The 22,395-nt window shown below is 64.4% G+C and overlaps 1 protein-coding gene across 1 annotated transcript in view; it reads left to right on the top strand.

The window, feature by feature from the left end:
* The window catches only part of DLGAP4 (DLG associated protein 4), a 182,316-nt gene that overhangs the window by 106,191 nt on the left and 53,730 nt on the right, over window positions 1-22,395 (top strand). The window contains exons 6-9 of the mRNA XM_054173383.1: window positions 6,428-6,645; window positions 10,191-10,305; window positions 14,502-14,552; window positions 16,819-17,065. Of these exons, the coding sequence (XP_054029358.1) occupies window positions 6,428-6,645; window positions 10,191-10,305; window positions 14,502-14,552; window positions 16,819-17,065 (631 nt within the window). The remainder of the gene's footprint in view (window positions 1-6,427; window positions 6,646-10,190; window positions 10,306-14,501; window positions 14,553-16,818; window positions 17,066-22,395) is intronic.

Raw genomic sequence — 22,395 nt, 5'->3', positions numbered from 1 at the left:
CCGGGAGCTGCTGCTGCTGCTGTGCGAGGGTCACTCTGCTTGCAGGAGCCTGTCAGCAGAGCTCAGCTCCCAGACACGTGCCTGAGCTCCACATGCCTGCCCTGAGGAGCTGTGCATGGAGCCAGGCCAGGCAGAGAGCAGAGCACCAGCCTGCAGCCTGCCACAGCACCTCCACTGACCACTGCCTCCTCCTGTGCAGCCAGCTGGGCAGGGTGCACCCCCAGGCCCTCTGTGCCAGCAGCCACCTACATAGGCTCTCAGCCTGGGCATCCTCCTGCTCCCACCCCCTTCACACCAAGCAAACCACCATGGGCAGGGCTGAGCCTGCCCCTGGGAGAGCTGCAGCAAGGGCAGAGCTGAGCCTGCCCCTGGGAGAGCTGCAGCAAGGACAGAGCTGAGCCTGCCCCTGGGAGAGCTGCACAGAGAGCAGCAAGGACAGAGCTGAGCCTGCCCCTGGGAGAGCAGCAAGGACAGAGCTGAGCCTGCCCCTGGGAGAGCTGCAGCAAGGGCAGAGCTGAGCCTGCCCCTGGGAGAGCTGCACAGAGAGCAGCAAGGGCAGAGCTGAGCCTGCCCCTGGGAGAGCTGCAGCAAGGGCAGAGCTGAGCCTGCCCCTGGGAGAGCTGCACAGAGAGCAGCAAGGGCAGAGCTGAGCCTGCCCCTGGGAGAGCTGCAGCAAGGGCAGAGCTGAGCCTGCCCCTGGGAGAGCTGCACAGAGAGCAGCAAGGGCAGAGCTGAGCCTGCCCCTGGGAGAGCTGCAGCAAGGGCAGAGCTGAGCCTGCCCCTGGGAGAGCTGCACAGAGAGCAGCAAGGACAGAGCTGAGCCTGCCCCTGGGAGAGGCAGCAAGGGCAGAGCTGAGCCTGCCCCTGGGAGAGCTGCACAGAGAGCAGCAAGGACAGAGCTGAGCCTGCCCCTGGGAGAGCTGCAGCAAGGGCAGAGCTGAGCCTGCCCCTGGGAGAGCAGCAAGGGCAAAGCTGAGCCTGCCCCTGGGAGAGCTGCAGCAAGGGCAAAGCTGAGCCTGCCCCTGGGAGAGCTGCACAGAGAGCAGCAAGGGCAGAGCTGAGCCTGCCCCTGGGAGAGCTGCAGCAAGGGCAAAGCTGAGCCTGCCCCTGGGAGAGCTGCACAGAGAGCAGCAAGGGCAGAGCTGAGCCTGCCCCTGGGAGAGCAGCAAGGGCAAAGCTGAGCCTGCCCCTGGGAGAGCTGCAGCAAGGGCAGAGCTGAGCCTGCCCCTGGGAGAGCTGCAGCAAGGGCAGAGCTGAGCCTGCCCCTGGGAGAGCTGCAGCAAGGGCAGAGCTGAGCCTGCCCCTGGGAGAGCTGCAGCAAGGGCAGAGCTGAGCCTGCCCCTGGGAGAGCAGCAAGGGCAGAGCTGAGCCTGCCCCTGGGAGAGCTGCAGCAAGGACAGAGCTGAGCCTGCCCCTGGGAGAGCAGCAAGGGCAGAGCTGAGCCTGCCCCTGGGAGAGCTGCACAGAGAGCAGCAAGGCTCCTGCAGCTGCAAGGAGCCTCCTGAGTGTCTCTGTGCCAGGCTGAGGTGCAGCACAAGCCAGCCCTGGGTTCCACTTTGCCCTGTCTGTAGCACACAGATTGGCTTCAGAGCTCAGAGGCTCAGCATCTGCCAGGACCATGGAGGTGCTGCAGTGGCCACCATCGTGGTCTGCCCCTTGACAAGGGGAGGTGCCCTGGGCTCTTCACCCCCATCACAGAGCTTCAGGGACTGTGGCACAAGCTGCTGTGCCTGAAGGCTGCTGAGGAGCACCTGCAGCACCTGCACTCCTCCTGCAGATCCCCAGGGGCCCCTGCTTGCCTCTGCAGACTCTGGAACACATGGCCTGCGTGGGGCCCACGGGAGCAGGAGCTGTGGCAGCCCCTGTGGGCTCTCTGCAGAGGCAGGGCACACTCCAAACTGGGGCATCAGATTCAAAGGACATCCTGCCAAGCATCCTCCTTCCCCTTCATGCTGCTAAACTGGAATGTGGAACACCTGGAGAGCAGCTTCCTTCCCTGCTGCCTCCCCACAGTGCAAGGTAGAGGAGAGGCAAGAGAAAGGAGAAGAAAGGCAGCACAGCCAGGCCCTGGCACAGAGAGGGGGAAGCTGGCACAGGCTGTCCCCAGGAGAGGGGCAGGATCCATATGGGGCAGGCAGTGCTGCTGTAGACAAAGCTGCACCAGCAGAGACACGCTGCAAATGCTCTCCTGGTGCTCCCTGAGCCAAGGTGAGAGTGCCCAGGGCCAGGGGCTGGATGCCTGGGTGGAGCTGAGCAGCACCAGAACTGCCACAGGAGCTCTGAATGTCCCCAGTGTCCTTGGGCTGGGCCCAGCACCTCTCACTGTCCCAGGGCATGGTTGTGCAGTGCCCTGGCCCCTGCTTGGCATCCCCAGCTGCTGGCAAGCTCTCACCTCCTTAGCCAGGGGCTGCAGACTCCATCCTTGTCTGCCCCTTGCCCCAGGACCTTCTCATGGAATCACAGAGTTGTCTGGGTTGGCAAAGCCCTCTCAGATCACCCAGGCCAACATCAACCCAAGCCCAGCATGGCCACCAAACCATGGCCCCAAGTGCCATGGCCACACACTCCTGGAACCCCTCCAGCCATGGGGACTCCACCACCTCCCTGGGCAGCCTCTGCCAGGCCCTGACCACTCTGGCAGCAAAGACATTTGTCCTCCTCTCCAACCTCAGCCTGCCCTGGCACAGCTTCAGGCCATGGCCTCTCCTTTTCTCACCTGAGACCAGGGAGCAGAGCCCAACCCCAGCTCCCTGCAGCCTCCTCTCAGGCAGCTGCAGAGAGCAATGAGGTCTGCCCTTGCTGGCCCAAGACTCCTGCAGGCAGGAAGCCTGCTGGAGGGCAGGAAGGCTTTCCACAGGGATCTGGCCAGGCTGGAGCCATGGCTGAGGCCAGTGGTAGGAGGTTCAACAAGGCCAAGTGCTGAGAGCTGCACTTGGGGCACCACAACCCCAGGAAGGCTCCAGGCTTGGGGCAGTGTGGCTGGAAAGTGCCCAGCGGAAAGGGCCCTGGGGGTGCTGGGTGACAGCAGCTGAACAGGAGCCAGCAGTGCCCAGGGGGGCAAGAAGGTCACCAGCAGCCTGGCCTGGAGCAGCAGTGGTGTGGGCAGCAGGAGCAGGGCAGGGATGGTGCCCCTGGGCTGGGCACTGCTGAGGCCACAGCTTGAGTGCAGTTATAGGTGCCACAGTATAAGAGAGACATTGAGGGCTGGGGCAGGGCCAGAGAAGGGCAACCAAGCTGGGGAAGGGTCTGGAGAGCAGGGCTGGGGAGCAGCAGCTGAGGGAGCTGGGGGGGGTTGGTGTGGAGCAGAGGAGGCTGAGGGAGACCTCATTGCTCTCTGCAGCTCCCTGAGAGGAGGCTGGAGCCAGGGGGGGTTGGTCTCCTCTCACAGGCAACAAGTGACAGGAGGAGAGGAGATGGCCTCAAGCTGTGCGAGGGGAGGTTCAGGTTGGAGCTCAGGAACAATCTCTTCCCAGAAGGGCTCTCAGGCTCTGTCCCAGGCTGCCCAGGGAGGTGGTGGAGTCCCCAGCCCTGGAGGCTGCCTGGATGTGGTGCTGGGGGCTGTGGGGTAGTGGCTCAGCAGCAGGGGTGGCTTGGGGAGCTCTGGGGGAGTGCTTGGGCTGGAGGAGCTCAAAAGGTCTCCTCCAACCTCAGCAGTTCTGTGGGCATCAAAGTGCTCCTCAGGGCCCCTCTCCCCTTCAGGAAAGGTCAGAGACAGCCACCCCAAGTGACCTGTGGGACCTGTCCCACATGCAGGCAGCTGGGCAGCAGCAGAGGGAGTGCTGAGGCCTGGGGCAGAAGGGGCTCTGTGCCAGGTGTCCCCCAGCAGCTGCTGAGGCACAGCTCAGTCCTGCAAGCAGCAGCCCAGAGGCCAAGCAGGAGGCCTGCAAGGAAACCCTGCAGCAGCAGGGCTGGGGAGGCCTGGCCAGCTTTGTGTCTCACCAGTTGGTGCCCACCTGGATCCTGCACCCAGGCAGCCCTGGCTCCTTGTGCCCTAGGGAATAAGGGCCCCTGGCACACATGATGGCAGCAGTCCCATGGCCAGAGTGGTGCCACAGGCTGCTTGGGTTCTGCTCCAAGCAGTGCTGGGCTCAGCCCCTGCCCCCTCCCAAGCACAGCCAGCAGCAGGCTGGCAGGACAGGGGCTGGCAGGACAGGGGCTGCCCCCTGGCTCCTCTGGGCAGAAGGAAGCCCTGGGAGTGAGCTATGCTGCTGCCCCTGGATGGAGCCTGCCTCTGGCACACCTCAGCGCTCCTCAGGACAGCAGCAGCCTCTGGGAGCTGCCTGCAGAGCTGAAGCCCAGCTGAAGCTGCTGCCCCTGGATGGAGCCTGCCTCTGGCACACCCCAGTGCTCCTCAGGACAGCAGCAGCCTCTGGGAGCTGCCTGCAGAGCTGAAGCTCAGCTGAAGCTGCTGCCCCTGGATGGAGCCTGCCTCTGGCACACCTCAGCGCTCCTCAGGACAGCAGCAGCCTCTGGGAGCTGCCTGCAGAGCTGAAGCTCAGCTGAAGCTGCTGCCCCTGGATGGAGCCTGCCTCTGGCACACCCCAGCGCTCCTCAGGACAGCAGCAGCCTCTGGGAGCTGCCTGCAGAGCTGAAGCTCAGCTGAAGCTGCTGCCCCTGGATGGAGCCTGCCTCTGGCACACCTCAGCGCTCCTCAGGACAGCAGCAGCCTCTGGGAGCTGCCTGCAGAGCTGAAGCTCAGCTGAAGCTGCTGCCCCTGGATGGAGCCTGCCTCTGGCACACCTCAGCGCTCCTCAGGACAGCAGCAGCCGCTGGGAGCTGCCTGCAGAGCTGAAGCTCAGCTGAAGCTGCTGCCCCTGGATGGAGCCTGCCTCTGGCACACCCCAGCGCTCCTCAGGACAGCAGCAGCCGCTGGGAGCTGCCTGCAGAGCTGAAGCTCAGCTGAAGCTGCTGCCCCTGGATGGAGCCTGCCTCTGGCACACCCCAGTGCTCCTCAGGACAGCAGCAGCCTCTGGGAGCTGCCTGCAGAGCTGAAGCTCATCTTGGTGCTGCACCCCAGGAGCAGACTGAAGCCAGCTGTGGCTCCCAGAGGTGCTGTGAACACGGAGGCAGCAGGAGCCGGCGCTGCCTCCTCCCATGTAGCTGCCACAGGGCTGCAGCACCCCCAGAGCAGGATCCAGACACTACCTGGTTAAGCACACAGCCCAGGGGAGCTGGGCAGAGCCACAGCTCCAGCCAGCAGAGCCTGAGTGGGTGCTCTCAGCAGCTGGAGCTGCACTCAGCTCAAGGCCCTTTGCTGCTCCCCCCCAGAGCTCCCCCCCAGGCTCTTCCAGGGGCTGCCCATGGCTGCATCCCTCACAGCTCCCCTGGCTTTTCCTTGGCTCCTCAGCTCAAGGCCAGGGCAAAGGCCAGCTGCAAAGCAAGTTAGGCACAAGCCCAAGGCTTGCTCCAGAGAGCTCAGCTTGCCCCATCCTTCTCCTGGCCTGTCCCACACCGCACCTGGCTCTTGTCCTGGCCGCTCCTGGGCTGGCATCTGGCTCTTGGCTGTGCCCCTGAACACCTACACAGGCACTCCACAGGGCAGCAGGCAGTGGCAGTGGTCACTTGAGGTGCTCAGAGCTTCAGACCCTGGTGGAAACCTCAGCTCACCCTTCTCTAATGAGGGAACAGCAGAGCACATCTGCCTTAAGTTACCTGCAGAGGTATCTCAGGGAAGTCAGAAGGACTTTTCTGGCTGCAGGGTGGCACAAGAGGACTTCTCTTGCACAGGGTGGCACAGGAGAAGTTTTCTTGCACAGGGTGGCTCAGGAGGAGTTTTCTGGCTGCAGGGTGGCACAGGAGGAGTTTTCTGGCTGCAGGGTGGCACAGGAGGAGTTTTCTTGCACAGGGTGGCACAGGAGGACATTTCCAGCTGCAGGGTGGCCAGCACAAGGTCTGTGTCGATGTGCCCACACAGGTCTCTGTGCCCAGGCTGCTCAGGAGGGACTTGTGAGGGCCTGGACTGGCTTCAGAAATTGGGTCCAGCCACCACGATTCATTTCCACCTCAGAACCCTTGCTGGGTGTTGAACCCAGTGAGGGTCTGGGCTGCAGCAGCCCTTGCTTGGCCTGTCCTGAGCAGCGTGTTGTGCCTCAGCCTTGCCTTGGCCGCCCCGTGCCACTCGTGCCCCAAAGCCCAGCACAAGCCTGGTGAGAGCCTTCCCCTGGCCCCACCCCGTGCCTGGCCTGGCACAGCTGCGTGAGCATGACCCCCCGTGGGGGGCTGGGGCGGGCAGCACCGTGGGGAGCCGTGCCCAGAGGCATCACACAGAGGGCTGCCTGGCACCGCCTGGTGAGGGAGGGGGTGGAAGGAGCTGCATCGCCCCGGCGCAAGGCTCCCAGAGCGCTCTCCTTGCCGCCCCTGCCCCCCTCAGCCCCCAGGGGGGGGGGGAGGGGTGGGCTGCCCCTCAGCCCCGGCCTCGCCCCCGCAGGTGCCTCAGGGGGAGTGGAGCAACAGCCTGTCCCGGGACAAGGAGGGCGAGATCCCGTGCCGGCGCATGCGGAGCGGCAGCTACATCAAAGCCATGGGGGATGAGGACAGCGAGGACTCCGACGCCAGCCCCAAGCCCTCCCCAAAGACTGCAGCTCGGAGGCAGAGTTACCTCAAGGCCACCCAACAGTCCCTGAGTGAGCAGAGCACTACGCAAAGGTAACGGTGGAGCTCCTCCAGGAGCTCGGCACAGCCCCCTCGGGGGCCGCCTCGCAAGCAGCCCCTCCGAGCCCAGCCAGCGGCACCCCGAGGGAGAGCCTCCTCCCAAGGCAGGGCTCCGGCACACCAGCCCCGGGCTGCCCACGGGGCGGGCGGAGGAGACAAGCAGGGCAGGAGGTGGAAGGCAGAGAGCTTTTCCGTGCTGGTGGCTTCAGAGGAGCCTGCCCCAGGTCCCTGTGCCTTCAGCTTTGGGCACTGCTTTCATCCCGTGGGGATTTCCCCATCCGAGCCTCTGAGGGGACAGAAAGGCAGCAATGGGCACTGGCAGCCCAGAAGGCCAAGGGCAGCTGAGCTGCTTCTGGGCTGCCAGTGCCCATTGGCAGAGGTGGAGGGAGAGGATCCTGCCCCTCTGCTCTGGGGTGTGAGGGAGGGACAGGACTGGGGGGGATGGAGCAGCACTAGAAGTGGGGAGCTGGAGCTTGGCTGTGAGGAAGAAGTTGTTGCCCAGGAGGGTGGTGAGAGCCTGGCACAGGCTGCCCAGGGAGGTGGTGGAAGCCTCCTGCCTGGAGGTGTTTGCAGCCAGGCTGGAGGTGGCTGTGAGCAACCTGCTGTGGTGTGAGGTGTCCCTGCCCATGGCAGGGGCTTGGAGCTGGCTGAGCCTTGAGCTCCCTTCCAGCCCTGCCAGCTCTGTGCTCTCTGGGACCCAGCAGGAGTGCCCCATTGGCACCCTGGCCTGGGTAACGTCCTGAGGTCAGCAGGGATGAGCTCTGGGACCAGCTGTGGAGGGAGCAAGACCCCCAGTGCCTTGAGCCAGATGGGCAGCAGGGCAAGGGGAGCAGAGCAAGAGCTTGCTGGGCAGAGGCTGGGGTCTGTGTGGGGATTCTGTGTGGAGTCCTTAGCAGCCAGGCTGCCACAGGCTGTCAAAGCTTCAGCTGCTGCTGCTGCTGCTGCTCAGCAGGCTGTGAGCAGCACAGGGGGGCAGGAGGAGGCAGATGCCAGCACAGGTGAGCTGCTGCTCTCCAGCAGACAGAGCCAGAGGGGAGTGCAGGGGCAGCAGGCAGGGGGACACCCCCATGGTGGCTCCAGCTTGTGGACCAGATGCTGCTTTCTGCAGAGAGCTGGTGACAACCTGAGCTGCAGGCAGCCCTGGAAGTGCTTGTTCTGAATCCCTCCCTGTCCCCTGCTCTCACACCCACCCCAAGGGCAGCATGGCTGGGCCTGGTGGTCTCTGCTGCAAAACAACCAAGTTGAGACACTGAGATTCTCCCTACCTTGGCCTCATTGTCCATCCAGCTCACCTCCCTCAGGGTATGACCCCACAGACAGGCAGCTTTGAGGGCTACAGAGTTGCTGGGGGGGCTGGAACAGCTCTGGTGAGGAAAGACTCAGAACTGAGGCTGTTCAGCCTAGAGAAGAGCAGCCTTGGGGGGATCTCAGCCCTGCTGAGCAATGCTCAGAGGGTGGCTGGCAGCAGGATGGGGCCAGGCTCTGCTCAGTGGTGCCCAGGGGCAGCACAAGGGGCAGTGGGCACAGGCTGGAACGTCAGAAGTTCCATCCAGACATGAGGAGGAACTTCTTTCAGGGTGGTGGAGCCCTGGAGCAGGCTGCCCAGAGTGGGGGCTTCATCTCTGGGCACTCAAAACCTGCCTGGATGTGCTCCTGGGTGACTCTGCCCTGGCAGAGAGGTTGGTCCCTTCCAACCCCCACCATGCTGTGATTCTGTGAAGGAGCTGAGTCAGGACAAGGTGGTGCTGAGCAGGAGGCCAGAGCTGGCTGAGCCATGGCTGCAGCTGGAGGCAAGGAGGGGTCCTGGCAGGGCTGGGTAGGACTCTGTGGTTGCTGCAAGGGCTGCAAGTCCCCAGCAGGAGATCTGCTGGGAGGAAGGATCCTTGCTGGGAAGGAGGGGGCTCCACAGCTCTCAGCACCACCCTCCAGCCAGGGCCATCAGGCCCCAGCCAGCCTGTCCCCTCCAGCCCAGGACTGCCAGGGCTGGTGCTGGGCACAGGCCAGCAGCAGGAGAGCCAGAGCCTGAGCATGGGCACAGCTGCCATCTGCTGACCACCCCCTGCCTCCACCCTCCCCACCCAGCAGCTTTGTGGGTGCTGTGAGGTCTCCCTGGGGTGCCCCACCAGCCTGGAACACCCTTGGGACAGCAGCAGGAGCTCCATGACCTGGCATGGCCCCATGCCAGCCCTCACCAAGACCCTCTCTCTCCTTGCCCATCTCTGGGCTCCACCAGCCAAGGGGCAGCAGAGCTGTGGTTTGGGACAGGAGGTGCTGCAGGGGGGACAGCTGCAGCTCTGCAGGACAGAGCAGTGAGAGCCCCTGGGAAGGCCTTTGCCCTTCCCCTGGCTGCTTTGTGACTCATTGCCCACAGGCAGGCTGCCAGCAGGATGGGCACTAGGAGGCTGGCAGGGACACTGCCTGCCCTGGGACACCGCTGACTCACCCCGGGGTGCAACTGAGCTCCACAGGCAAAACCTTCTCAGCCTGAGGGGGACAGACAACAAAAGGATCTCCCAGAGCCTGGGGGGCCACATGGCCCTTGGCCACTCAGCAGCAGGGCCCCTGGGGGCTGTGTGTCTGCTTCCATCACTCCCTGCTCTCATCACACCCCAGGCTGGAGGCTCAGGAGATGCCATGGCCCTTCCTGGAGCTCCACACACTGCAGAGGGCTCCTGCCCTCAGCTCTGCTGTCCCCCAGGCTGGTGAAGGACAGGGCACAGGGGAGTGGCACCCCAAGGGTCCTCTACAGGGACCACATGCAGTTGGAGAGGGACTGTCGCCCCAGCTCACCCAGGCTGACCTGGCCACCCCTGTGTCCCCCCAGGGCCCAGCTGGCCTGTGACAGCCTCCCTCAAGCAGGCTCTGTGGTGGCTCAGAAGAGCAGGAAAGCTTCATCCTTCCTGCTGCTGCTGAGCCCTAGGGCACTGCCACCCTGCTCCTGCCACAGCCTGCAGCAAAAGCTGCTCTGCAGACGCCAGCTCCCTCTGCTCCTGCCCTTCAGGCCTGGCTCTCCTTTAGCTTCTCTCCAGGTTGGGGTTTGGGCTCCTCTGCAGCAATTAAATAATTTAAGGAAAGAAAGGAAAGGAAAAAGAAAGAAAAAAAAGCCAAATGCTGCAGATGTTTCCAACTGCAAATGCCACCCAAAAGTCAGCTCTCACCCCCTCTCCCCAGCAGGCGAGGCAGGCAGGAGCCAGCTTCCCTCCCCAGCAGCCTGTGTGAGAGCTGCTCTGTCACCGGGGCTGAGCTCTGGGGGACTGCCAGGGATCCCATCTGCTCCAGCTGTACCAAGCTGGCCTCTGCAGTGCACCCCTGGGGCAGCAGGACCCAAAGCCTTGTCCCCTTCCTTCCCCTGCACACTACCAACCTTTCATCCGTGCCCCGGGCTGGACAGCTCAGGTGCAGTGGGAGCCAGGCGGCGGACGTGGTGCCCAGCCTCACGTCTGTGTTGCCAGCTGTGCCTGGGAGAGGGTCAGCAGGCAGGGCTGCTCAGACTCCCCTGCCATGGGGACACCACTCACAGCTGCTCTCTTGGCTGGCAGGAGCCTGGACCGCCTGGACTCTGTCGAGATCCTCCTACCTCCGAAGTTCCCCACCTGGGAGGAAGAATACAACCAGATCCCAGACAGTGTCACCGAGTCCAGCTGCATCAACCAGGTGAGACACAGCAGCCCTGGGCCCTCTGCACACAGCTCTCAGCTCTATGCCTCAGCACTGACCTCCCTACCCCAGCACTTCACTCTCTGCTCCCCAGCACTTCACTCTCTGCTCCCCAGCACTGAGCCCTCTGCCCCAGCACTGAACTTTCTGCCCCAGGACTGAACTTTCTGCCCCAGGACTGACCTCTCTACCTGAGCACTGAGCTCTGCCCCCAAGGAGTGAGCTCTGCCCCCAAGGAGTGAGCTCTGCTTCCCATCACTGAACTCTGCTACCCCAGCACTGAGCTCTGCTGCCCAGAACTGAGCCCTCTGCCCGAGCACTGAACTTTCTGCTCCAGGACTGACCTCTCTACCTGACCACTGAGCTCTGCTTCCCAGCACTGAGCTCTGCTTCCAAGGACTGAGCTCTGCCCCAGCAATGTGCCCTCTGCTGCCCCAGCACTGAGCTCTCTACCCCAAGACTGAGCTCTGCTGCCCCAGCACTGAGCTCTGCTGCCCCAGCACTGAGCTCTCTACCCCAAGACTGAGCTCTGCTGCCCCAGCACTGAGCTCCCTGCCCCAGCACTGAGCTCCCTGCCCCAAGATTGAGCTCTCTACACCTGCGCTGAGCTCTGCTGCCCCAGCACTGAGCTCTCTACCCCAAGACTGAGCTCTGCTGCCCCAGCACTGAGCTCTCTACCCCAGCACTGAGCTCTGCTGCCTCTGCTGCACACCTCACACACACTCTGTGCCCACACATCACACCCCCACGTGTGCCTGTGCTGCTCCATCCAGTGCACACCGAGCCAGGGCAGCAGCGTGGGGCAGGGCTCAAAGCATTGGGATGGGCACCATGAGGCTGAGCATGGAGGAGGGTTAGGGGATGGGCACCACAAACCAGAGCATGGAGGAGGGTTAGGGGATGGGCACCATGAACCAGAGCATGGAGGAGGGTTAGGGGATGGGCACCATGAACCAGAGCATGGAGGAGGGTTGTGGGCATGGGCACCATGAACCAGAGCATGGAGGAGGGTTAGGGGATGGGCACCACGAACCAGAGCATGGAGGAGGGTTAGGGGATGGGCACCATGAACCAGAGCATGGAGGAGGGTTAGGGGATGGGCACCACGAACCAGAGCATGGAGGAGGTTGTGGGCATGGGCACCACGAACCAGAGCATGGAGGGGGGTTAGGGGATGGGCATCACGAACCAGAGCATGGAGGAGGGTTAGGGGATGGGCACCATGAACCAGAGCATGGAGGAGGGTTAGGGGATGGGCACCATGAACCAGAGCATGGAGGAGGGTTAGGGGATGGGCACCATGAACCAGAGCATGGAGGAGGGTTAGGGGATGGGCACCACGAACCAGAGCATGGAGGAGGGTTAGGGGATGGGCACCACGAACCAGAGCATGGAGGAGGTTGTGGGGATGGGCACCACGAACCAGAGCATGGAGGAGGGTTAGGGGATGGGCACCACGAACCAGAGCATGGAGGAGGTTGTGGGGATGGGCACCACGAACCAGAGCATGGAGGGGGTTGTGGGGATGGGCACCACAAACCAGAGCATGGAGGAGGGTTAGGGGATGGGCACCACAAACCAGAGCATGGAGGAGGGTTAGGGGATGGGCACCATGAACCAGAGCATGGAGGAGGGTTAGGGGATGGGCACCACGAACCAGAGCATGGAGGAGGTTGTGGGGATGGGCACCACGAACCAGAGCATGGAGGAGGGTTAGGGGATGGGCACCACGAACCAGAGCATGGAGGAGGGTTAGGGGATGGGCACCACGAACCAGAGCATGGAGGAGGGTTGTGGGCATGGGCACCACGAACCAGAGCATGGAGGAGGGTTAGGGGATGGGCACCACGAACCAGAGCATGGAGGAGGGTTGTGGGCATGGGCACCATGAACCAGAGCATGGAGGAGGGTTAGGGGATGGGCACCACAAACCAGAGCATGGAGGAGGGTTAGGGGATGGGCACCACGAACCAGAGCATGGAGGAGGTTGTGGGGATGGGCACCACGAACCAGAGCATGGAGGGGGTTGTGGGGATGGGCACCACAAACCAGAGCATGGAGGAGGGTTAGGGGATGGGCACCACGAACCAGAGCATGGAGGGGGTTGTGGGGATGGGCACCACAAACCAGAGCATGGAGGAGGGTTAGGGGATGGGCACCACGAACCAGAGCATGGAGGAGGTTGTGGGGATGGGCACCACGAACCAGAGCATGGAGGAGGGTTAGGGGATGGGCACCACGAACCAGAGCATGGAGGAGGGTTAGGGGTTGGGCACCACGAACCAGAGCATGGAGGAGGTTGTGGGGATGGGCACCACGAACCAGAGCATGGAGGGGGTTGTGGGGATGGGCACCACAAACCAGAGCATGGAGGAGGGTTAGGGGATGGGCACCACGAACCAGAGCATGGAGGGGGTTGTGGGGATGGGCACCACGAACCAGAGCATGGAGGAGGCGAGATGTGCTGCTTGTGGGGCTGTGAGCCCTCCGGCAGCCCAGGCCCTCGGTGCCTTGCCTGGTCTCTCCTGGGCAGCCCTTGCTGCGGAGCCGTGGGCAGGGCAGGGGCAGTGGGGCGCCCGTGCGTGTTCCGTGTGCTCTGTGGCGTTCCTCGTTCGGCCGCAGCGCTGTGCTGGTGTCTGAAGCCGCGCCGGGCAGGGGGCAGCACCGTTGCGTTCTCGTCCTTGGCGTGTCCATCCGTGTCCGAACCTGTCCCTGCCTGCAGACCAGGGGTGGGCTCCTTGTGTCCAATGCCAGGGCCCCGACTGCTGACCAGGGGTGGGCTCGGTCTGTGCTCCCTCCCCGTCTGAAGCTGCCGTTCAGCACCTCCGTGCAGACACCAGAGAGGTCTCTTTGCTGCAGGGTCTGAGCTACCCGCGATGTGCCAGGAGCTGCCCAGGCAAACGCCCCAGCCCCAGGCTGGTAGCTCTGTGGCACTGGGGTCAGGGCAGCTGCCACAGCCCCCTCTCAGGCCCGAGGCTGCTGTCCACCACCCTCCACATCGCGGGGAGGTCACTTGTAGCTGGGTTGGGGTTTAGAGACCTCCCGCGGGTCTGCTGAGCCGGGATGGAGCTGGTCCCGCCGCCCGTGTGCGCTGGTCTCACCCTCTGGTGTGTCTGCCCTGCCCCTTCAGCCAGAGCCGGCAGCACTGCCTCCCCTGCCCTGCCCCTGGGGTGAGCTCCAGCACCTCCCCTGCGTGCCCAGCAGGACCCCGGCGTGCTCCCGCGCAGAAGCATCCCCGGCTCTGATAGCCAGCTCCACCGCGCTGGGGTTTGTCCCAGCTGGCCTCTACCTCGCAAGCCTCTGGAGGTTCCGCGGGGGTGCACGCTGGCACCCGGCTGGCACACCAGGGGCGCCAGTGGCCGCGGGGAGCCAGCCGGTGCCCCCAGCACTGTTTGACCACGCCGAGCTGTGCCTTGTGTAGAAGGGCCGGCCCCAGAGCCAGATCTCTTCCCGCAAGTGCACTCCGAGCCTGCGTCCTGCCCGAGAGAGGATCCTTTCCAGCAGCTCACGCAGGGCTGAATGTGCTCTGCAGAGCAGGGATGAGGAGGAGGGGGAGGGCATCCGTCCCCACAGGCAGCACGGTGTCTGTCTGTCCTTACGCCGAGTGTGTGCTGTGGCTTTGCTGTGGAGAGTAGGCAGCATTGCTTCCGTGTGGCTCCTGTCTGGCACGGGGACAGAGGGCACAGCGGCGAGGTGGTCACCTCCTGAGGGTGAGGAACACTGTCCCCAGCAGGGAGCACTCAGCCTGCCCCTCCCCCCCGGCTCTGGGGGCTGCGGAGGGCCATTGCTGCTCCCGGCCGCGCTGCCGGGCGCTGCCCCACGCTGGAGCTTTCCCAGAGCAGCTCACCGGGAGCCAGCCCAGGCCTCTCCCGGCGGGCACAGCCAGCCCCTGCGTGCCAGGGGGTGTCCAGCACTGCGTGTCCCCGGCGTGCTCTGTCTGCCCCCGGATGCCAGCAGCTCCTCTGGGGCTGGGGGGCGTCCCGTGGAGCTTTGCCGTGCTGTGTCTGTGCTGCTGTCTGAGGCCCCCTGCGGCATCCCGCTTGGCATCTCCGGGGCTCTCGAGTCTGTACTGCAGTGTCGGCAGCGGCGCCCCGGGGGCAGGCTGCCTGCTCCCCTCGTCCCTGTGCAGTGGCTGTCTGTCTGAGGGGCCCTCCTGTTCCTGGCCTTTAACCTTCTCCAACTCTTTCTTCCAGATCTTTGGAGCCCCCTTACTTATCCCTCAGATTTTTACCCATGGAGAGCAGGTACCGTCCCGCTGCTGCTTCCCTCTTCCTTCCCCACACAGCCTTCTCCAGGCAGCCTGGGCGCCCGTGGCAGGGGGTGAGGCAGGCTGGGGGTCAGCACACACCTGTGGCCAGCAGCAGGAGGAGGAGGAAGCACTCCTGATGGAGGCACTGCAGGGCAGCTGCACAGCTTGGTTCCCCTGGCACTGGCAGGGGGTTAGGGACCATGAGTTTTAGGGGCAAAGGAGAACTTCCTGAGCCAAGCCTTGTGGAGCTCAGATGCTAGTGCTGGCCAGAAATACTGCCCCTGAGGATGAAGAAAGGGCCAAGAGAGATGGAAGTGGGCAACAAGGTCACTCTCAGCCTCTCTCATCTGTACTTCAGAATTGCTCTTCTTTAGCCTGGCTCTGGTTTAACCCAGGTGAGCCACTCCTGAGTCCAAGTTTGATCAGCCACCGCTGCTGGAGAGCAGGGCAGGGCCGTGGGCATAGGCGGGAGGGAGAGGGGGGCAGCAGGAAGAGCAGGGAGTGAAGCTGCCCCTGCTCAGCTCTCACCTTGCTGCAGCCTGCTGCTGAGCCCTCTCCCATTCCTCTGCTGCAGATGGGGCCAGGATGGGCTCCCAGTGGCGCCACCTAGAACCAGCCCAGGCAGCCTGTTCCTGATCGAGCATGGAGCTGTCCCCCCTGCCCACACCTCCCTACCTGCTCTCTCCACACTGCACCTCTCTGTAGGTCATCTCCCCCCAGCACGGAGTGTGCCTGCCCCAGCAGTGCCACAGAGCCACAGAACTGCTGGGGTGGGAAGGGACTTTTGAGACCACTGGGTCCGACCACAACCCCCCGGCTGAGGCTGGGGTCTCCCAGCTGTGCTGGTGGGGCAAGGGCACCCATCAGAAGCTGTCCAGGCAGGAGTTCTAGCCCCATCTGGTCTCAACCTCTCCATCAGGGACTGGGGGCTGTTTCTCACGTACTGTGGTGGTAAGTCGCTCCTGCTCCACAAGCAGGGACCCTCTGGCCTCCAAGGAGGGTCCTCTCGTCCCTCTCAGGGGAGAGCGTGGCCATGCTGCACCCACCAGCACCGACCGCTGCCCCTCCTGGTCTGCCTGCTGCGAGCAGAACCGGGCAGGAGATCCGCGGGGCGAGGGGCTGGAGCGCTCCGCGGGGCGAGGGGCTGGAGAGCTCCGCGGGGCCAGGGGCAGGAGAGCTCCGCGGGGCCAGGGGCTGGAGCGCTCCGCGGGGCCAAGGGCAGGAGCGCTCCGCGGGGCCGGGGGCAGGAGAGCTCCGCGGGGCCGGGGGCAGGAGAGCTCCGCGGGGCCGGGGACAGGAGAGCTCCGCGGGGCCAAGGACAGGAGAGCTCCGCGGGGCCAGGGGCAGGAGCGCTCCGCGGGGCCAGGGGCTGGAGCGCTCCGCGGGGCCAGGGGCAGGAGAGCTCCGCGGGGCCAAGGACAGGAGAGCTCCGCGGAGCCAGGGGCAGGAGAGCTCCGCGGGGCCAGGGGCAGGAGAGCTCCGCGGGGCCAGGGGCTGGAGAGCTCCGCGGGGCCAGGGGCAGGAGAGCTCCGCGGGGCCAGGGGCTGGAGAGCTCCGCGGGGCCAGGGGCAGGAGAGCTCCGCGGGGCCAAGGACAGGAGAGCTCCGCGGGGCCAGGGGCTGGAGCGCTCCGCGGGGCCAAGGACAGGAGAGCTCCGCGGGGCCAGGGGCTGGAGCGCTCCGCGGGGCCAAGGACAGGAGAGCTCCGCGGGGCCAAGGACAGGAGAGCTCCGCGGGGCCAGGGGCAGGAGAGCTCCGCGGGGCCGGGGGCAGGAGAGCTCCGCGGGGCCAGGGGCTGGAGAGCTCCGCGGGGCCGGGGGCAGGAGAGCTCCGCGGGGCCAAGGACAGGAGCGCTCCGCGGGGCCAGGGGCAGGAGAGCTCCGTAGGGCCAGGGGCAGGAGAGCTCCGCGGGGCCAGGGGCAGGAGAGCTCCGCGGGGCCAGGGGCAGGAGAGCTCCGTAGGGCCAGGGGCAGGAGAGCTCCGCGGGGCGAGGGGCTGGAGAGCTCCGTAGGGCCAGGGGCAGGAGAGCTCCGCGGGGCCAGGGGCAGGAGAGCTCCGCGGGGCCAGGGGCAGGAGAGCTCCGTAGGGCCAGGGGCAGGAGAGCTCCGCGGGGCGAGGGGCTGGAGAGCTCCGTAGGGCCAGGGGCAGGAGAGCCCGGCGGGGCCAGGGGCTGGAGCGCTCCGCGGGGCCAGGGGCTGGAGGGGAAGGGCAGCGGCTGGCCGCGGGCAGGGTCTGACTGGCCGTGCCCCTCTTGCCCCGCAGGCAGCGGAGCCGGAGCTGGGCGAGCAGTACGAGGCGGTCTGCGACTCTACCTACAGCGAGCCCGAGTCGGCGGCCGCCGAGGTGCTGGACCTGCCCCTGCCCAGCTACTTCCGTTCGCGGAGCCACAGCTACCTCCGAGCCATCCAGGCGGGCTGCTCCCAGGAAGAGGACACGGGCTCCGTCCGCTCCATCTCCCCTCCGACCACCGGCAGCCTCAGCGGCAGCAGGACCCTGCCCACCAACAGCAGTGAGTGCCCGCGGGCGGCCGGCGGGGGGCACGGGGAGGCGGGGGGCACGGGGGACACTGCTGCCCGCATCCCGGGAGGAGTCGAGGGCATGAGAGGATGGGCTCAGGCACCTGTGTCTCCAGCCAGAGCTGTCCAAGACCTTTGTGGGTTCGTGGGGGCTCGCTCTGTGCCGGGGAGGGAGCCCAGCGGCCGGGCATGGCACTGGGCTGGCGCTGGACCTCGGGATGCAGGCTCTGCCTGCTGGCATCTGCCCACCACAGCTGATGCCGGCTACAGAGCTCTGGGAGAGCTCCAAGGCTTCATTCAGTCAGACAGAACCCAAGCCTGAGTAGCAGGGCTGGGAGCACCTGGTGGGTGCCCGCCTTGCCCAGGAGCACTGGCTGCTCTCTCTGCCTGCATTCCTGCAGGGCTGCAGGTGCAGCAGAAACCTGCAGCATGGGCAAGCAGCCCTGCTGCCCCACATGATCAATAGCTTCTATCTTCCTCCTGCTCTCCACTGTGCAGCTGTTGTTACCCTGATCTAGGCTGCAGCTGACAGTTCTGATGCCTTTCTGAAACCCTTGGGAACAAAAATGTCTTTGAGGGGCCCTGCCCAGGCTGCCCCAGGGCCTGAGCACATCCCAGTCCCTGCAGCACCTTCAGGCAGGGGCAGGAGCTGGGGCTGACAAGAGGAGGGAAGGCAGAAGGCATCCTCAGTGATGGAGCTGTGTGGCAAGGCTTTGGGGCTCACCATGAACTGCTTTGCACAGGGTAGGACTCCTGGAAAGAGTCTGGAGGATTTGGCATGGGGGGGAAAGGCAAACAGTGCAAATGTTCCCCCTCCAGTTCCACAGGGTTTGGGATTTTGCCCCAGAGGGTCCCAGGCAGCTCTGACCTTGCCCAGCCAGGGGCCCAGCCAGCCCAGACCCCAGCAGTGCAGCCCAGGCAGCAGAGTGCCAAACCTGGGCTCAGCAGCACAGCTCCAGTGCCATGCTGGTGCCAGCACAGCTCTGTGAGAGGCAGAGCAGGGCTGTGTGCCAGGCTCACAGTGCTGCCCAGCCTGCTCCCTCCCCTGCAGGCAGGGCAGAAGAGGTGCTGGGCAGTGTCACCCTGCTGCACCCAGGTCCTTCTACACCTTCCCTCAGTGGGATGCTCAGGGTTCACCCTTTGGCTGGGCTGGCTCCAGCTGCTTTCTGTCCCAGAGACAGAGCTGCAGCAGCCACAGAGGGGTCTGACAGCACTGAGTCCTATTTGCCCCTCTCCATCAGGTGCACAGAGACCATGAACCCCAGCAGGCCTGGCATGGGCTGCAACCAGATCCTGCTCTGGCTTCCCAGGCACTAAGAAGCCTTCCCAAAGCCCAGAGCCCAGGAGCCTGCAGCCTGGGTGCACAGAGCAGTGTCATCCCCAGCTCTGGATGCCCTGCTGGATGCAGGCATTACTCATGCCAGGCCCTTCTCTTCTTGTTAGCAATTACTGTGCTGGGCAGGGGCCTGGCTTCTCCCCACACTGTTAGTCAGGGCTGACTCCATGCCCCAGAGCAGGGGTGAGGCTGCAGGCAGCCCTGCTCAGCCCCTGTGTCTCACCAGTCTCTCCCAGGAGGCAGCTCCTAGCATCACAGCAGAGCAGATCTCTTCTCCAAAGGCCTGGCAGGAGCTGGCTCTCCTGCACACCAAACCTTCTTTTCCCCAGTGCCCCCTCTGGGATGGGTCAGGGCTGCCCACACTGCCCAGCAGGACTGCCCTGCCCCCTGCAGTGCTGCCAGAGGAGGCTCCTGTGAGCCCCTGGGCCTTCAGCAGCCAGGTGGGCAGCGAGGGAGGCAGGGGTCTTGCCCCAGGCTGCTGCTGGCTCAGGAGAGCAAGGAGCAGCAAGTGAGGACACATGCCCAGGGCAGGCAGCACTGGGAGAGGCCAGGAGCAGAGAGATGCAAGAGCTGGGTTTGTGTTTCACCCAGGCAGCAGGGAGTGCAGGCTCTGCCCTGGCCTGGGGACACATGTGGTACAGCCAGGCTCTGCCTGGGGCTGCCTGTGCCAGAGCACCACCTGCAGCAGGGCCTTTGCCTCTCCTGGGAAGTGTGTGCCAGGCTGGGGGGGGCAGGGAGGGGCAATGCTTCTGCAAGTGGCTGCTGAAGGCATGGGCAGAGCTGCTGGGGTTAGGTGTGCAGAGCTGCAGCTCTGCTCTCCCTGCTGCCTTCTGGCCAGTGCAAGCCCCTGCCAGGGCTGGAATCCCCAGGGAGATGCTCAGGGAAGTTGGCAGGACCTTGCCAGGAGAGGAACCTGTTACCTGCCTGTGGTGCTTCTGGGCACTTGGTCTGCAGCCTCTGTCCCTGTCAGCTCCTGGCCAGGTGCTCCAGGTGAGGCTCAGCCATGGTGCAGGGCACAAGGAGCTGAGGGGTCCCATCCCAGGAGCAGCTTTGGGAGCTGATCAGAAAGGTGTAGGAGCAGCAGATTGGTGCCTCTGGGCTTGGGGGCATCAGCTGGGACCAACAGGGGGAAGTGGCTGCACCACAGCACTGTCTGAAGGCTGAGTGGTTACTGGCAGCCTCTGCTCCACCCTGAGAGCCCTCTCCAGCTCCCTTCAAACACACCCCTCCTGCACCAGCAGCCCTGCACCAGCAGCCCTGGGGAGCTGTCCCCATCAGGGGCCCAGTCACAGAGAGGGAGGCTGGGAGCCCTCCTAAAGAGGCAGCAGCAGCAGCAGCAGTGCTGTGGCAGCTTTGGGAGCTGATCAGAAAGGTGATGGCTTGGTGCCCCCAGACATGGCAGTGCCTGGGCATCGAGCCAGGCACACACCAGAGTGGGCAGGAGGAGTCCAGCATCTCACCAGGGCTGCACAGTGCTGCTGGCAGTGTGGAGGCAGACAGCAAGCAACCCATGGGGACAGCAGGGTCAGGTCCAGCAGGGCAGGCTGGGCTTGGCATGAGCTCTGGCACTGAACCACACAGCTATGGGGGGGCTCAGAGCAGCTCCTCATGCTTTGAGGACAGCACAGGGGTCAAACCAGAAAGCAAAGGGGTTCAGCCAGCAGCTGAGGGCACGAGGAGGTGCAGGGGGCTCGGCTCTGGGGAGGGCAGTGGGTCTGGGGTCTGTGTGGGGAGCAGGGCTGGGGGAGCCCTGGCAGCTGGCACCCCCCCCCCCGGCAGGCTGGGTGCTCCTACAAACCCTGTGCCACTCAGGTGCTGCAAGGCCATCAGCTCCTACTGGGCAGCCAGTGAGGCAGATGATGAGCTGCCCTTGATCAGCCTTCAACAAAGCCAAGCTGCAGCCTCCAGAGCCCCACTGAAACCTCTTCAGCTAATTGCCAGGCACCCAGCCCACAGCCACACAGCAGCACAAAGGGCTTCCCAGGCCCAGCTCCTTCTGATTAGAGGCTGCACTGGGAATTGCTTGCTTAGTAGACTGCTTGCAGGACAGAGCTGGGTGTTTGATGTCCAGGGGCAAGAGGAAGGCAGAAGAGAGCAAAGCACAACCAGAGGAGGTGAGGATGCCCAGCACATGGGTGCCAGGCGCCAGTGGCAGCAGGGAAAGCTCACACCAAGCCAGCTCCTGCTCCAGCTCTCCCTCACCCTCCAGAAGCTGTCTGGGAAGGTCAGCCCTGCTCCAAGCATCCTGCCCTGGGATTTGGCAGCCTGTGCCCAGAAAGCCCAGGTGCCTGCCTGCTTATCCTGTGCCCAGATCTCTGCCAGTGATGCCAGGAGATCCATGCCTGCCACCTCCTGCAGGACAGGGCTGTGTCTATTGAAACACTTACCAATGGCTACAATAACCCTCAGAGTGTGAGCTCTGGAAGGCAGTGGCACCAACCCCCCAGTTCTCCCTTTCTGCATCAGGCTTGAGACTGGCAGCACTCCCCTGAACAGCTGCCCAGGCTGCACACACCTTGTGCCCTTCCATACAGCAGAGCTTTGCCAAGCCCAGGCTGGCCACGGCAGCACTGCCTGGGAGAGACAGTCCCCAAGCCCATGCCACAGGGGCTGTCCTTCTGCCTCCAGCCTGCTCTCTGTCTTCTTTGTATTGCCTTTCTTTCCCTGCCATCAGTAAATTAGAGAGGTGGCTCCGGGACCATTGCTGTGCTGGGAACTCTGTCCTGCCCCGGGCAAAGGCAGATGCCAGCCTGGTGCCTTGGCACTGCTGCCCCTGCAGGAGAAGTGTGGCTGTGCTCGGTGGAGGAAGGACAAAGTGGCTGCACAGCTCTGTGTGGTGTCCCAGCACGAAGCAGCGTGGTGCTGAGCACCTTTCCAAGGGCTGCATCGCTGTGGGGTGAGCTGCCACAGCTGCTGGGACAGCCACACAGGGAGGGATGGGCACAGCCAGCCTTCCCTGGCTCACAGTGTGTCACAGAACCTGGAATGGCTTGGGTGGGAAGGGAGCTCAAAGCTCAGCCAGCTCCAGCCCCCTGCCATGGGCAGGGACACCTCCCACCAGCACAGGCTGCTCAAGGCCTCATCCAGCCTGGTCCTCAGCACCTCCAGGCAGGAGGCAGCCACAGCCTCCCTGGGCAGCCTGTGCCAGGCTCTCCCCACCCTCACTCTCAACAATTCCTTCCTCCTCTCCACTCTCAGTCTCTCCTCTCCCAGCTCAAAGCCATTGTTCCTCAGCCTGGCTCTCCCAGCCCTTGTCCAGAGTCCCTCCCCAGCTCTCCTGGAGCCCTTCAGGTACTGCAAGGCTGCTCTGAGGTCTCCCTGGAGCCTTCTCTTCTCCAGGCTGCACAGCCCCAGCTCTCCCAGCCTGGCCCCACAGGGGAGGTTCTGCAGCCCTCTGAGCATCTCTGTGGCCTCCTCTGGACCCTCTCCAGCAGGTCCAAGTCTCTCTTGTGTTGGGGGCCCCAGAGATAGACACAGGACTGCAGGTGGGGTCTGAGCAGAGCAGAGCAGAGGGGCAGAATCCCCTCCCTGTGCTGCTGCTCTCCCTGCTCTGGCTGCAGCTCAGCACACAGCTGCCTGCTGGGCTGCCAGCACAGCCCTCCTCCGCCTGCTCCTCTCTGCATGGCAATCAGCTGGTTTCTGGGTAGGAAGGCAAGTTCTGCTGCTCTGCTCTCTCCTGGCATGCCTGCCCTGTGGGGAAGGAGCAGTGGTGTGAAGGCAGAGGGAAAGCCAAGCCAGGCCCAGCCACCCTGCTCAGCCTGTGCAGGAGTGGCCGCAGCCAAGGAGCAAAGCAGCACTGCGGCCCCTCGCTAATCGCATCAGCCTGCTCTGACCCCACACGGCCTCTGAGGAGGGAGGCTGCCATCATTCCCTTCAGATTTTCTCCTTCTTTTTGACCTAGATTTCATGTTCCAGAAATAGCTTTCTCTGACATACCAGCAGGAAAGGGATTAGAGAGAGTGTGTGTGTGCCAGGGAACGCGGCGCC

The sequence above is a fragment of the Dryobates pubescens genome, chromosome 26 (genome assembly GCF_014839835.1).
Source record: "Dryobates pubescens isolate bDryPub1 chromosome 26, bDryPub1.pri, whole genome shotgun sequence".
Lineage (NCBI taxonomy): Eukaryota > Metazoa > Chordata > Aves > Piciformes > Picidae > Dryobates > Dryobates pubescens.
Note: the sequence above shows the minus strand (reverse complement) of the source record. Positions and strands in the feature narration are given on the sequence as shown.